This window comes from Oncorhynchus keta, chromosome 14 (assembly GCF_023373465.1).
Source record: "Oncorhynchus keta strain PuntledgeMale-10-30-2019 chromosome 14, Oket_V2, whole genome shotgun sequence".
Classification (NCBI taxonomy): Eukaryota; Metazoa; Chordata; class Actinopteri; order Salmoniformes; family Salmonidae; genus Oncorhynchus; species Oncorhynchus keta.
In genome coordinates this window covers 53,173,443-53,189,849 of record NC_068434.1, presented here as the reverse complement: position 1 = coordinate 53,189,849, position 16,407 = coordinate 53,173,443, and the positions used below count along the sequence as shown (strand labels likewise).

Genomic DNA, 16,407 nt, shown 5'->3' with positions numbered 1-16,407 from the left:
GTTTTGCTAGTACAGACGGGGATTTTATTTTTATTTTTTATTTTTTATTTCACCTTTATTTAACCAGGTAGGCAAGTTGAGAACAAGTTCTCATTTACAATTGCGACCTGGCCAAGATAAAGCAAAGCAGTTCGACAGATACAACGACACAGAATTACACATGGAGTAAAATAAACATACAGTCAATAATACAGTATAAACAAGTCTATATACAATGTGAGCAAATGAGGTGAGAAGGGAGGTAAAGGCAAAAAAGGCCATGGTGGCAAAGTAAATACAATATAGCAAGTAAAACACTGGAATGGTAGTTTTGCAATGGAAGAATGTGCAAAGTAGAAATAAAAATAATGGTGTGCAAAGGAGCAAAATAAATAAATAAATGAAATACAGTTGGGAAAGAGGTAGTTGTTTGGGCTAAATTATAGGTGGGCTATGTACAGGTGCAGTAATCTGTGAGCTGCTCTGACAGTTGGTGCTTAAAGCTAGTGAGGGAGATAAGTGTTTCCAGTTTCAGAGATTTTTGTAGTTCGTTCCAGTCATTGGCAGCAGAGAACTGGAAGGAGAGGTGGATATCGTGCCTGGCCGTGCAGTCATGAGTGAACAGGGAGTACAGGAGGGGACTGAGCATGCACCCGAGGGGCCCCATATTAAGGATCAGCGTGGCGGATGTGTTGTTACCTTCCGTTATCACCTGGGGGCAGCTCGTCAGGAAGTCCAAGATCCAGTTGCAGAGGGATGTGCTTAGTCCCAGGCTCTTTAGCTTTGAGGGCACTATGGAATATATATGTGCAATATTGAGAATAATTTTCAGTGTTAGATTTCAAAACCATCTGGATAGAGCTAAAGAAAATTTGATCTGTACGTGAGCAAATAATAATAATAGGATAAATATTTGTACAAAATCAAAGGGGAATATTTTTGAAAGAGCTGTAAAGGAACCCACCACACTTGTTTCTAGATCTGTGGCCTTTATTGATAGGAAGGTATTGAAATACAGACCTATCACAAGAAATATGGCTGTAAAATCAGGGAAGTAATTACCTGAAAATATTATTAATATAGCATAGATGAGGAGGTCAGTGACTTCACATTATGTGGTTCTACATCTCCATTTCACCGACATAGTAGGAAGCTTCCTTGTAAATGGGTCAAATGTTGCCCCCTTGGTAGCTAGAGGTAAATAATACAAATGCTGAGCCCTTCAGTGACTGGAGGTGCCATGCAGTGTGTAATCTTCATATAGGTTTAACCCTTCTGAATAGGAATTTAAAAACATTTTTGTAGTTTACACGCAATTACCGGTAGTGCACTTTTACGATGGTCCCTAAATCACCAGAGGCCAAGAAAACATCGTATTGCCTCCTTTTTGTCTCTGCTAAGGGAAGAGTTCGAATATCGGTAAACACAAAGGGTTTACTTAGCTCTGTACCATCATTTGAATCTATATATCACTCATCATCCTAGAACCTTCTGCACGAGAGCTATTGACGAGCAAACTCCGAATCTCCAAAGTAAACATGTTTTTACTGCAATTATTTTTTTCTCCAGCCTAACAGATGATGTTGATGCAGAGACTCAAAAACAGACTAACAAGTGAAACTGCTAACGTTAGCTTACTAGCTAGCTAACGTCACCTAACTTAGCATAACTAGCTTGCTAGCTAAATGATACAAATATTTAGGACTGCTGGCTAAGATCTTGGCGTTGTTTCTTGGTACTTCATCTAGCCTGAGACCGATACACCGAGGCACAGTTGATGTTGGACCTCCGTGAGCAGCAACATGTACCCCAGCGCTGCGCCAGCGGGATGCCCGCCCTACAACTCCAAAAACGGGCACGGTAATGGACTCTACCCGCTACCTCAGGCCTTCCTTCAACATCACCAGCAACTAGCTGAGGCTCCACGAAACATCGCTAACACAAAGTAAGGAAATCCCATGGAATAATGTTGCTGGGTGGGTCTTTCTATGTATGTATGTCCATTATAGACTAAAGAGAACACGTTTTTAAAGAAATTGAACAGAGGTTTTGTATACTTTTAAGCCGGTAGTTCTGAAAGCAGTGCTCAAGAGTCTAAAAGTGTCCTCGAAATTGTGTACAAGGTCATTGTTCTCGAGCCCCCTGTAAGCATGTGCACAAAGAGAGTAACAAAAACACTGCTGTGCATGATAGGCTAACCCCGCAAACTCATGGGACAATACTGTGCCCATTGAATTAGGATCTAGTATACAAGAAAGTATATAAACCTCCATTATGATGGTCCAAAGGTCAGCCATGTTGGTAAGGGAGTTGGTCGACCATGGTTTGCCAGTGCTGTGATAAGTTGTTTTGTAAAACAATGAATGTGAAGAATGTATCTGCACTCTGTGTGTTAGCGAGCCAATCCGTTTTAGAGAATGATTCCATACATTTTTCAAATGAACTGCCAATATACCAACATTTCATTCAAACAATCCACAGCCACAAACTGGCTCAAATCAGTGGAGGATAGGACTTAGATAAGTTGTAAATGCAACAAGTACTGATATTGTATCATAATAACACTAACAGCTTTAAAAGGAAACAAAATCTGAGATGTATATGATCTGTTTATGTATATTTTAGAGGCTATGTATACAGAACATATGTATAAAACGTGTATAAACTGTATTTATAATTACATGACAATATTTTAGGTTGGCTATAATGCCATTACACAATTTCCGATACATCACTTGCCTTTTATTTTCCTGCACACAGTATATTCAGAAACTATTCTGTTATGTTACAGCCTGTGTGTAATGTATGTGTGTGTATGTACAGTACCAGTCAAAGTTTGGAGACACCTTTATTTTTACTATTCTCCACATTGTAGAATATTAGTGAAGACCATTGGCTACGGGTTGCGCTGTTTTGCGGCTATGAACGATGGACTTGATGATGGACCTGTTAGGCTCTGACAAAGATTTCAAGGCTTTCCCTGGTTGTGACCATGAGTAATGCCCCCCTCCTACCTCCTCACGACAAACTTTTATCTTCCAAAGACGCACGGTTTTGCATCTTGAGAAATTATTTAACTGGTACACACATCATGAAAGTAGGAGAGATGCACAGTAGCTCCCACTATGTATGTGTGAGATGTTTTTAGGTATGACTATGTTTTACCACTCATTACTGCTGTAACCTGTCTAGATAAAGAGCGCTAGGCTGAAAGCGTCAATTAACACAGATACAGATCGCTAGAGTTTTTTATACCTCCCAGCCTTTCATATTACATTTTAAAGACTGATGCCACTGTTCTTAAAGCTTTTCAGCTGGACATGTCTCTAATCTTACCTTGTTCCATCAGCACTTGAATTGGTTGGTTTTCACAACTCCATCCCGTCAACCGGGCCAGACTTCACAACCTGAAACATAAGGACTATTACAAAATGCTGTGTAACATAGACCTACTGATAGTGTTCTTGGTTTGTGGCAACGCAGTTCTATCTCTGCAGCTGTGGATTGGTGGTGCAGCAGGAGTGTTGAGTTGCGATAAGTGTGCAGTCTGGTAAAGTGCAACTAGATGGTTAAACAGAGCACTTCCTGCAACACAGGAGCAGAGGCTTCAGACTACTGGTACTGAGTGGTTCAACACCATTTTTGGAGTGAAGAAAAGTGCTAAAGTGAGGTGGACACACAGTTGAAGTCGGAAGTTTACATACACCTTCGCCAAATACATTTAAACTCAGTAATTCACAATTCCTGACATTTAATCCTAGTAAATATTCCCTGTCTTAGGTCAGTTAGGATCACCACTTTATTTTAAGAATGTGAAATGTCAGAATAATAGTAGAGTGATTTATTTCAGCTTTTATTTCTTTCATCACATTCCCAGTGGGTCAGAAGTTTACATACACACAATTAGTATTTGGTAGCATTGCCTTTAAATGGTTTAATAACTTGGGTCAAATGTTTCGGGCAGCCTTCCACAAGCTTCCCACAATAAGTTGGGTGAATTTTGACCCATTCCTCCTGACAGAGCTGGTGTAACTGAGTCAGGTTTGTAGGCCTCCTTGCTCTCACACCCTTTTTCAGTTTTGCCCACACATTTCTACGGGATTGAGGTCAGGGCTTTGTGATGGCCACTCCAATACCTTTACTTTGTTGTCCTTAAGCCATTTTACTACATCTTTGGAAGTATGCTTCGGGTCATTGCCCAATTGGAAGACCCATTTGCGAACAAGCTTTAACTTCCTGACTGATGTCTTGAGATGTTGCTTCAATATATCCACATCATTTTCTTTCCTCATGATGCCATGTATTTTGTGAAGTGCAGCAGTCCCTCCTGCAGCCAAGCACCCCCACAACATGATGCTGCCACCCCTGTGCTTCACGGTTGGGATGGTGTCTTCGGCTTGCAATCCTCAACCGTTTTCCTCCAAACATAACGATTGTCATTATGGCCAAGCAGTTTTATTTTTCTTTCATCAGACCAGAGGACATTTCTCCAAAAAGTGCGATCTTTGTCCCCATGAGCAGTTGCAAACCGTAGTCTGGCTTTTTTTTATGGTGGTTTTGGAGCAGTGGCTTCTTCCTTGCTGAGCTGCCTTTCAGGTTATGTGGATATATAGGTCTCGTTTTCCTGTGGATATAGATACCTTTGTACCGGTTTCCTCCAGCATCTTCACAAGGTCCTTTGCTGTTGTTCTGGGATTGATTTTGCACCAAAGTATGTTAATCTCTAGGAGACAGAATGCGTCTCCTTCCTGAGTTTTATGACTGCTGCGTGGTCCCATGGTGTTTATACTTGTGTACTATTGTTTGTACAGATGAACGTGGTACCTTCAGGCGTTTGTAAATTGCTCCCAAGGATGAACCAGACATGTGGAGGTCTACAATTTTTTTTTCTGAGGTCTTGGCTGATTTATTTAGATTTTCCCATGATGTTAAGCAAAGAGGCACTGAGTGTGAAGGTTGGCCTTGAAATACATCCTCAGGTACACCTCCAATTGACTCAAATGATGTCAATTAGCCTATCAGAAGCTTCTAAAGACATTACATAATTTTCTGTAATTTTCCAAGCTGTTTAAAGGCACAGTCAACTTAGTGTATGTAAACTTCTGACCCACTGGAATTGTGATACAGTGAATTATAAGTGAAAAAAAATCTGTCTGTAAACAATTGTTGGAAAAATTGATTTGTGTCATTCACAAAGTAGATGTCCTAACTGACTTGCCAAAACTATAGTTTGTTAACAAGAAATTTGTGGAGTGGTTGAAAAAACTAGTTTTAATGACTCCAACCTAAGTGTATGTAAACTTCCCGACTTCAACAGTATATGGCGTCGTGTTGGCAAGCGGTTTGCTCCACATGGTGGGATTATGGTATCGGCAGGCATATGTTATGAACAATAAACACAATTGCATTTTATCGATGGGAATTTTAATGCACAAAAATACAATGACGAGATCCTGAGGCCCATTTCTTTAAGGTATCTGTGACCAACAGATGCATATCTTCATTCCCAGTAATGTCAAATCCATAGATTATGGCCAAATGTATTTATTTCAATTGACTGATTTTTGTCACACGAACTGTAACTAATTCAAATCTTAAATTGTTGCATGTAGCGTTTTATATTTTTGTTCAGTATATATTTAGGCTTGTTACGTTTATTTATTTAACTAGGCAAGTCAGTTAAGAACAAATTCTTATTTTCAATGACGGCCTCGGAACAATTCTCTGTAACAGTAAACATATACAGGACACAAAAGGCGACTGGAGATCTAAATAACCAAAACATAATTTTCGACCCACATCATCAGTTAAGCAATGCCAGCCTACCATAAACATGTTTCCTGACTATTGAGATTGTTCAAATATGTGTTATGTACTTGTTATTTTCTGAAAAGATGCAAATGATAAAAATAACATTTTGTCACCTTTTTGGACCCTGACCAGTTTGCATCACTGCAGGTATAAACCAAAGCATGGGTTGCTGTTGTACCTTGTCTATACACTGCTTACAGCAGGGATCATCAACTAGATTCAGCCGCGGGATTATTATTATTTTTTTTGAGCATATGATCAGGGGGCCGGAACATAATTACAAATAATATGTAGACTGCGAATTGACTGCAAGAAGCCCAAACCAATATAATGGGGGGCAAATAGAATCCTGGTTTACAGGTTAAGGGAACCACAATGTCATTTTGTACTTTGGATGAACCATTGAGTGGTGGTGGATTATTTTAAAATTAATCACAGAATATCAGGAACAGCCCCATCTACCTGTCAGAATCTGGTAATATCATGATGTAAGATGGGACATAAACCTAACAACGTCAATGACTAATTTCTTTGAACAGGGTAAAAAAAACTATCACAAATTCACTGAGCCGCAGCTCCATACTACTTGTCAAACTTGTTGGGTTGGGATTGGTGTGGGTGGTCTGTGTGTGGCTTTTGACAATTTCTTTGGAATCCTCATGTTTCACACATTGTTAAAATATTTTGGGGTCCAAATCAGATTTCATCTACTATATTTATTGAATATTATATGATTCATAACATTTAAAATGCACAATTTGTGTGAAATCAATTAGAAACATTTCTCAGAGATCTAATTATATTTCAACAAAATGTTGCAGGAATGCTAATCTTATCTGTTTCTTACTACAACAACGATTTCGGGAACTATCTGAGATGGTGGGTGTCATGACATGCTGAAATGACATGGAAAGACCCTAAAGTATTATCAAAGACTTTTCAAACCTGGGTCTGCTGCAGACTACTTTTCCTGTTTCCTCAGCCGACAAATCACTTCTCTTTTCCTAACCTTGTGAAAATTAATCCTGCATTTGTGCCATATGTGCGCAAGCAATACAGAATCAAATGCATTCTCTTTAGTCTGTATGGCTACTTGTATGTACTTGATCTCTTTGCTTTGTTTATCAACTACTGAGATATTTCATGCTGGTGTGTTAGCCTATTCTCACTGTGTGTGTAGTTTCCATGGTCGGACCCTGCCTGCAGGTCCTTCAGATATTCCTCCTTATGATTGGAAGCCAAGTCCCAGCACCCCACCTGGTCCTCATGCATCTGCACTGGCCAACGGGAGGAAGTAAGGCTTGTTTATTCTTTCTCTGTTTTCTTCTACCTGCCCTATTTCATTAGCACAGGCACCATTTCCAAACGTTAGACCTGAAATGTTGCAGTTTCCTAAAGTGTGTGTGTGTCTTCCTCTCCTGTGTGTGTGTGCTCCTGTGTCTTCTCCCTTTGTATACTAGGAGGCACAGTGGAGACCACAGCCCGTATAATTTAAAGAGGCAGCACTTCAGTTCCCCTGTCCCCCATTATGGCAGTCCTCCTGCTGTCGGCACCTCTTCCTCTGTATCCCGCCCTGGCCCCAGGGAAACACAGTCTACCCTAATCCAGCACTCCCCTCTCAGCCCACAACTGTCTGCCCCACGGATGCCCCCCCTGTGGGGAGAGAACCCCCGTAGCTCACTGCAGGCTTATGCCAAGGACAAGGTAAGCCTCAGGATCATGATAATAATACATATTATGTGTAGTGGTTTTCTTTTTATCCAAACCGGGCGTTTACATTCACATTCACATGGATATACACAAACAAATAGAGATGATGGGAAAACAAGTCCCAGTGGGAAACCCCGTGTGTGTATCAGCACAAATGCTGTGAGTTGTTATGTCTCTCAGCTGAGTGGTCAGATGGTGGAGCTTTTTGAGGCATGCCAGCAGCAGTCGACTGACCTGGAGAGGAAGGAGCTGTGCAGAGCTCAACTACAGAGAGAGATCCAGAGACTCTTCCCATGTATGTAACACACACAGACACACACTAAGTCGCTCTGGATTAGAGCGTCTGCTAAATGACTTAAATGTAAATGTAAATCATCCTACTGTCATAATTCTCTACACCCCCACCCCTCTCTCTCTCTCTCTCTCAGTGGTGAGGTTGTACCTGGCTGGTTCTTCTCTGAGTGGTTTCGGCAGCAGGAACAGTGATGCTGACCTCTGTTTGGTCATCCAAGCAGCACCAGTGAGTGTGTCAATTACTTGTAACAGACACAAACCAGATCTCCATCCAACCATTTAATGCGGATGAATTACCTGAAGCATAAAAAAAGTCACAACAGGCCTGGGTGGAAACAGGAAATTAGTGGGTAAAATTTCCTCATGTCAACAACACAAAATACGCTAGACAAGGGTGGATAATCTTTTTGTCGTGAAATTGAGTATGCGACAATTTTGGTGGAAACACCTTTATGTGCAAATGTTCATATAATAACCATAATTTTGAGGTAAACTTGGAAGTAAATATGTTATGTTGTAGGCCTATCACCACAATGTGGAAAAGCATGAATTTATAGGCAGATTAAATAAGTTATGATGAACTTCACATGGTGGTTAAGTGCATGGTGATCATGCAAATTTCCAATAAATATCGAGGGTAGGCTATTATTTGAATGCTGGTGACATGATGATCGGTGCTTTATCAAATATAATGATTTTGCTCTTAGCCTATCTTGTCATATAACCTACCCTGTCCACTTCATCAACGAACTCTTCTCTAAACAGCATGCGCCAAAACCAAATTGGGCACATTTGCTGGTACATGGGAACTTAAGCGCAAAAGTGTTTTTAATGTGCACTATGTCCTCACACACAGCTTTTGCTGGAAACACACCTCGTGGTAAAATGCACATATGGTTTTTATGCAGATTTTTTGAATATTTACTTGAAGATCTTTTATTTATTTATTTATTTTATTTCACCTTTATTTAACCAGGTAGGCAAGTTGAGAACAAGTTCTCATTTACAATTGCGACCTGGCCAAGATAAAGCAAAGCAGTTTGACACATACAACGACACAGAGTTACACATGGAGTAAAATAAACATACAGTCAATAATACAGTATAAACAAGTCTATATACGATGTGAGCAAATGAGGTGAGATAAGGGCGGTAAAGGCAAAAAAAGGCCATGGTGGCAAAGTAAATACAATATAGCAAGTAAAACACTGGAATGGTAGATTTGCAATGGAAGAATGTGCAAAAGTAGAAATAAAAATAATGGGGTGCAAAGGAGCAAAATAAATACATAAATGAAATACAGTAGGGAAAGAGGTAGTTGTTTGGGCTAAATTATAGGTGGGCTATGTACAGGTGCAGTAATCTGTGAGCTGCTCTGACAGTTGGTGCTTAAAGCTAGTGAGGGAGATAAGTGTTTCCAGTTTCAGAGATTTTTGTAGTTCGTTCCAGTCATTGGCAACAGAGAACTGGAAGGAGAGGCGGCCAAAGAAAGAATTGGTTTTGGGGGTGACTAGAGAGATATACCTGCTGGAGCGTGTGCTACAGGTGGGAGATGCTATGGTGACCAGCGAACTGAGATAAGGGGGGACTTTACCTAGCAGGGTCTTGTAGATGACATGGAGCCAGTGGGTTTGGCGATGAGTATGAAGCGAGGGCCAGCCAACGAGAGTGTACAGGTCGCAATGGTGGGTAGTATATGGGGCTTTGGTGACAAAACGGATTGCACTGTGATAGACTGCATCCAATTTGTTGAGTAGGGTATTGGAGGCTATTTTGTAAATGACATTGCCAAAGTCGAGGATTGGTAGGATGGTCAGTTTTACAAGGGTATGTTTGACAGCATGAGTGAAGGATGCTTTGTTGCGAAATAGGAAGCCAATTCTGGATTTAACTTTGGATTGGAGATGTTTGATATGGGTCTGGAAGGAGAGTTTACAGTCTAACCAGACACCTAAGTATTTGTAGTTGTCCATGTGTTCTAAGTCAGCCATCCAGAGTAGTGATGTTGGACAGGCGGGTAGGTGCAGGTAGCGATCGGTTGAAGAGCATGCATTTAGTTTTACTTGTATTTAAGAGCAATTGGAGGCCACGGAAGGAGAGTTGTATGGCATTGAAGCTTGCCTGGAGGGTTGTTAACACAGTGTCCAAAGAAGGGCCAGAAGTATACAGAATGGTGTCGTCTGCGTAGAGGTGGATCAGAGACTCACCAGCAGCAAGAGCGACCTCATTGATGTATACAGAGAAGAGAGTCGGTCCAAGAATTGAACCCTGTGGCACCCCCATCTGTCGCCAATTGGTTGGAAACCGAGCTACAGACACACAGCCATTTTAGCATTCAGTCAAAACACCTCAAAACAAGACATTGTGAAACGAGCCACCTACAGTTCGCAACATGGCAGCTTCTTGTCATTGTTGCTAGCTATCTGACCATCTAGAATCACAACAACACACAGACCTCTGCCCTGTTGAAGCGTGCGCATCGTTTGTGCGACTATCAGCTAACCCGTCTATCTTTGTGTGAATATAATGCCCATTGACCCTGTCTGTGTCTGTCTGTGTCTCTGTCAGGTGGATCAGAGGAATGATGCTGTGTATGTACTCAGTCTCATTCAGCAGCTCTTCTACAGACTCTGTGAGTACTACCGCTGCTGTTTAAGCACATTTCAGCTTTGTCTCTCAATACTCTTCATCAGCTTCCTTGTTTCCTCAGTACCAGTCAAAACACACCCACTCATTCAAGGGTTCTTCTTGTTCTACAATGTAGAATAATAGTGAAAACATCAGAACTATCACATATGGAATCATGTTGTAACCAAAAACGTGTTAACTTTTGACTGGTACTGTATAAGGTTCCGCTTTATTGTTTACACCATATGGCTTTCACCTGTCAGATCGGTGGGCTTGGCCCATCTTGTTCCATGAGTTTGTGTATTAATGATAAAGGAGCAGCTGTATTTATCCTCAGTGTCCTCTAGAGGGCTCTAGTTCCCTGGTTAAGCCAGAGTGATTGATATATATAGAGATGTAGGTAAACTAAACACACACAATGGTGTTCACTTCAGGTAGTCATAGTAACAAAAATATGTGTGCAAGGTCTTGTGGAGTTGAGGAATATGTGTGTGTTCTGGTCCACAGCGTACATAGAGAGACCGCAGCTGATCCGAGCCAAGGTCCCCATCCTTAAATTCAGAGACAAAGTCAGGTGGGTGGAAACTTTATCAATCAATCACATTTTATTTGTCTTTTTTTCTTCTCATAAACACATTTAGGCTTAGCAGGCAGAGGCAACACTGGAAAGGAAAGACTCCTTGAGAGAAAGAGTAGAAACCTTGTGAACAACCGACTCTTGAGGTGAAGCCAATATTTCTCTGGCTGACTGGGTATAAGCGTATAGGTCCTCCTTCACACAATACGGCTGTGCATCAAACATTTCTTTACAGACAGAAATATGTACATGTTACTAATGGTCCACAGTAGAACAGTGCATGGGCAATGGACTATATCAAGCCTCAATAAAAAATGTATTTCTCTCTTCCTCTCTCTTTCTCCAGTGGAGTCGAGTTTGATCTGAACGTAAACAACACTGTAGGGATCAGAAACACCTTCTTGCTGAGGAGTTACGCCTACGGTTAGGTCACACACACACACAACACCCACACCCACCACTGCTTAACTGTCACCACTCACCTTTCACCCTCTTCCAGCTATTGGCTACTGGTTAAACTATAAATCATTAGTTTGTGCATGTGGTTGACATTAAAACTGGGGATCTAAGCAGTGTGGCTATTCTCCTTCTTTTTTTTTACAGTGCATCCCTTACCTTTTTCCACGTTTTGTTACGTTACACGCAGTCGTATTCTAAAATTGGTTAAATACATTTTTTCCCCTCATCAATCCACACACAATACCCCATTGCAAATGTATTAAAAACAAAAAACAGATACTTTATTTACATACAGTACCAGTCAAAAGTTTGGACAGACCTACTCTTTCAAGGGTTCTTCTTTATTTTTACTATATTCAGAACTATGAAATAACACGGATATGGAATCATGTAGTAACCAAAAACATGTTAAACATATCAAACTATATTTTAGATTGTTCAATGTAGCCACCCTTTTCCTTGATGACAGCTTTGCACAATCTTGGCATTCTCTCAACAAGTTTCATGCTTTTCCAACAGTCTTGAAGGAGTTCCCACATATGCTGAGCACTTGTTGGCTGATTTTCCTACTCTCTGCGGTCCAACTCATCCCAAACCATCTCAGTTGGGTTGAGGTCTGGTGATTGTGGAGGTCAAGTCATCTGATGCAGCACTCCATCACTCTCCTTATTGGTCAAAAAGCCCTTACACAGCCTGGATGTGTGTTTTGGTTCATTGTCCTGTTGAAAAACAAATGATAGTCACACTAAGGCAAACCAGATGAGATGGCGTATCGTTTTAGAATACTGTGGTAGCCATGCTGGTTAAGTGTGCTTTTAATTCTAAATAGATCCCTGACAGTGTCACCAGCAAAGCACCATCACATCTGCTTCTCCATGCTTCACTGTGGGAACCACACATGCGGAGATTATCCGTTCACCTACTCTGTGTCTCACAAAGACACGGCGGTTGGATCCAAGATATCTCAAATTTGGACTCATCAGACCAAAGGACAGATTTCCACTGGTCTAATGTCCATTTCTCGTGTTTCTTGGCCCAGGCAAGTCTCTTCTTATTGGTGTCCTTAGTAGTGGTTTCTTTGTAGCAATTCGACAATGAAGGCCTGATTCACAGTCTCCTCTGAACAGTTGATGTTCAAGTCTGTTACTTGAACTCTGTGAAGCATTTATTTGGGCTGCAATTTCTGAGACTGGTAACTCTAATGAATTTATCCTCTGTAGCAGAGGGTCTACTTTTCCTGTGATGGTCCTCATGAGAGCCAGTTTCATCATAGCGCTTGGTGGTTTTTACGACTGCACTTGAAGAAACGTTCAAAGTTCTTGAAATTCATGTCATAAAGTAATGATGGGCTGTCGTTTCTCTTTGCTTATTTGAGCCATCATATGGACTTGGTATTTTACCAAATAGGGCTATGTTCTGAATACCACCCCTGCCTTGTCACAACACAACTGATTGGCTCAAACTCATTAAGAAAGATAGAAATTCAACAAATGACCTTTTAACAAGGCACACCTGTTTAATGAAATGCATTCCATTTGACTACCTCATGAAGCTGGTTGAAAGAATGCCAATAGTTTGCAAAGCCATCATCAAGGCAAAGGGTGGCTACTTTGAAGAATCTCAAATATAAATATATTTTTATTTGTTTAACGCTTTTTTGGTTACTACATGATTCCTTATTTGTTATTTTGTAGTTTTGATGTCTTCACTATTATTATCCAATGTAGAAAATAGTCAAAATAAAGAAAACCCCTGGTATGAGTAGGTGTGTCCAAACTTTTTACTGGTACTGTAAGTATACTGTAAGGGGCGGCAGGTAGCCTAGTGGTTAGAGCATTGTGCCAGTAACCGAAAGCTTGCTGGATTGAATTCCCAAGCTGACAAGGTAAAAATCTGTTGTTCTGCCCCTGAGCAAGGGGGCAGAAGATGTGGATGTCAATTATTGCAGCCCCCCGCACCTCTCTGATTCAGAGGGGTTGGGTTAAATGCAGAAGACACATTTCAGTTGAATCCATTCAGTTGTACAACTGACTAGGCCCCCGCTATTCAGACCCTTTTCTATGAGACTCGAAATTGAGCTCAGGTGCATCCTGTTTCCATTGATCATCCTTGATGTTTCTACACAAGTCCACCTGTGGTAATTTCAATTGATTGGACATTATTTGGAAAGGCACACACCTGTTTATATAAGGTTATACAGTTGACAGTGCATGTCAGAGCAAAAACCAAGCCATGGGGTCGAAGGAATTGTCTGTAGAGCTCCGAGACAGGGTTGTGTCGAGGCACAGATCTGGGAAAGGATACCAAAACATTTCTGCATTATTTAAGGTCCCCAAGAACACAGTGGCCTCCATCCTTCTTAAATGGAAGATGTTTAGATCCACCAAGACTCTTCCTAGATCTGGCCACCCGACCAAACTGAGCAATCGGGGGAGAAGGGCCTTGGTCAGGGAGGTGACCAAGAACCTGATGGTCAGTCTGACAGAGCTCTAGATTTCCTCTGTGGAGATGGGAGAACCTTCCAGAAGGACAACCATCTCTGCAGCACTCCACCAATCAGGCCTTATGGTAGAGTGGCCAGACGGAAGCGTCTCCTCAGTAAAAGGCACTTGACAGCCCGCTTGGAGTTTGCCAAAAGGCAACTGAAGACTCCCAGGTCTGATGAAACCAAGATTAAAGACTTTGACCTTAATGCCAAGCGTCACGTCTGGAGGAAACCTGTATTCATCCCTATGCTGAAGAATGGTGTTGGCAGCATCATGCTTCGGGATGTTTTTCAGCGGGAGGGACTAGGAGACTAGTCAGGATCAAGGGAAAGATGAACGGAGCAAAGTGCACAGAGATCCTTGATGAAAATCTGCTCCAGAGCGCACATAATCTCAGACTAGGGCGAACGTTCACCTTCCAACAGGACAATGACCCTAAGCACACAGCCAAGACAGCGCAGGAGTGGCTTCTGGACAAGTCTCTGAATGTCCTTGAGTGGCCCAGCCAGAGCCGGACTTAAACAATATGGAACATCTCTGGAGAAACCTGAAAATAGTTGTGCGACGACTCTCCCCAAACAACCTGACAGAGCTTGAGAGGATCTGTAGAGAAGAATGGGAGAAACTCGCCAAATACAGGTGTGCCAAGCTTGTAGCGTCATACCCAAGAAGACTCAAGGCTGTAATTGCTGCCAAATTACAGAGTAAAGGGTCTGAATACTAATGTAAGTGTGACATTTCAGCGTTTTATTTTTAATAAATGTGCAAAAAAATGATAACCTGTTTTTACTTTGTCATTATGGGGTATTGTGTGTAGATTGATGAGGAAAATCTACACACAATACCCTTATAGAATAAGGCTGTAATGTAACAAAATATAGAAAAGGTCAAGGGGTCTGAATACTTTCCAAATGCACTGGACATGCTGTTCTAGAGTAACCACAGACCTGCACTACCACATTACTCCACTCACAACAAATTAATAATATCAAAACAGTTCATTTGGGTGAAAGTCACACATTTCAATAAGGAGAGTATTTCAAACCCTGTTACACACTGTGTGCTGGATGTGTGCCCACTGTGTTACGATTCTGTACTAGCCTCTTCTCTGTCGCTCCGTGTGTCTATAGCTGAGCGGCGTGTGCGTCCCATCATCTTGGTGGTAAAGAGGTGGGCCAGACATCACAGGATAAACGACGCCAGTAAAGGAACACTCAGCAGCTACACTCTAGTACTGATGGTACTACACTACTTACAGAGTGAGTGTAAACACACACACACACACACACACACACACACACACAGTAATCATTGTCCTGCACTAACTACAATATACCTCTGGTATTCCTTTTTCGAGGTTAACCACTACACTGTTTAACCCAGTGTGTCTGTCTCTGTCTTTCCAGCTTTGCCTGAACCAGTCATTCCCTCTCTGCAGAATGAATATCCAGTAAGGAAATTTACATTTACTCTTAAACGACAAAAACAGGCTACATTACAGGTTTATTAAGTCGTTTTATGCTACCAATTCCAATAAAACGACATGTCATTACTTTCCATGATTTGTCTAACTACACTATCTTGAATCTAGCAAAGATGTTTTTTTGTTTCAGAGTGTAGTATTTATTTAGTTTCAAAGCGCAAACATTTGCTAGTAGGTTTCTTACACTGGGGGGAGGCAATGTCGGCTTAACGGCAAGAGCTAAAATGGCTTTGAAAAAATAAGATGGCATTCACTACTAACTAACCAAGGGGTTAGAGGGTTGGGACAGTAGCTGAAAGATTGCTGATTCGAATGCCTGAGCTGTCAAGGTAAAACATCCTTGAGCAAGGCACTTAACCATAATTTTCTCCAAGGGCGCCGTACTATGACTGACCATGTCAAGCAACACATTTCACATTTCACTGCACCTATCCGGTGTATGTGACAATAAAACATTTTATACTTTTTTTATTATAAATTATTGACGTATAATAGGAATTTGGGAACATTACTCAACCTGTGACTCCAATGTTCTAATGAATATTGGTTTCTCCCAGCACCCAGACACCTCCTTTCCACTGTGTGTATGAGTCTTTGTCCCAATATGATGCAGGGTTTCCGTAAACTGGCAATAGCCGGTTTTGTGCCCCAAAAAATACATGAAAAGCTGATAAATAAAACTGTCGCCGGCCAATTATCTGGGGAAAGAAAAATAATCCCATTGCAAAAATTATGCTTTTTAGCATATTCCATGATGGAAATACCAGTCGATGGACATACATTTGACCGGTTATGCTTACCCATTTATAGGTTAATTAGCATAATTTTGTGGAATTAAATTGGCCTGTGTGTATTTTCATTCGTCGTTAAGTTTATCACATGCGTACAGATACAGAGGCCTATGAGTGGAAAATCTGTCAGACAGCGCGAGAGCTGCTGCTACAGCTTTTCAAACAACTAATTTGTTGCTGCTGGAGTGA

General features: G+C 41.2%; 1 protein-coding gene across 2 annotated transcripts in view; it reads left to right on the top strand.

Annotated features, from left to right (window-relative positions):
- The first annotated feature begins 1,240 nt into the window (after positions 1-1,240).
- Positions 1,241-16,407, top strand: part of tent2 (terminal nucleotidyltransferase 2) — a 37,158-nt gene continuing 21,991 nt past the window's right edge. Inside the window, exons 1-11 of one of the 2 annotated variants that reach the window (XM_035786472.2) lie at positions 1,241-1,398; positions 1,728-1,924; positions 6,971-7,084; positions 7,251-7,494; positions 7,681-7,795; positions 7,929-8,020; positions 10,363-10,426; positions 10,930-10,996; positions 11,346-11,422; positions 15,075-15,203; positions 15,351-15,394. In XM_035786472.2, coding sequence (XP_035642365.1) covers positions 1,782-1,924; positions 6,971-7,084; positions 7,251-7,494; positions 7,681-7,795; positions 7,929-8,020; positions 10,363-10,426; positions 10,930-10,996; positions 11,346-11,422; positions 15,075-15,203; positions 15,351-15,394 — 1,089 coding nt within the window. In that variant the 5' untranslated portion in view covers positions 1,241-1,398; positions 1,728-1,781. Of the gene's footprint in view, positions 1,512-1,727; positions 1,925-6,970; positions 7,085-7,250; positions 7,495-7,680; positions 7,796-7,928; positions 8,021-10,362; positions 10,427-10,929; positions 10,997-11,345; positions 11,423-15,074; positions 15,204-15,350; positions 15,395-16,407 lie in introns of both variants that reach the window. The other variant, XM_035786470.2, reaches the window with a different exon arrangement.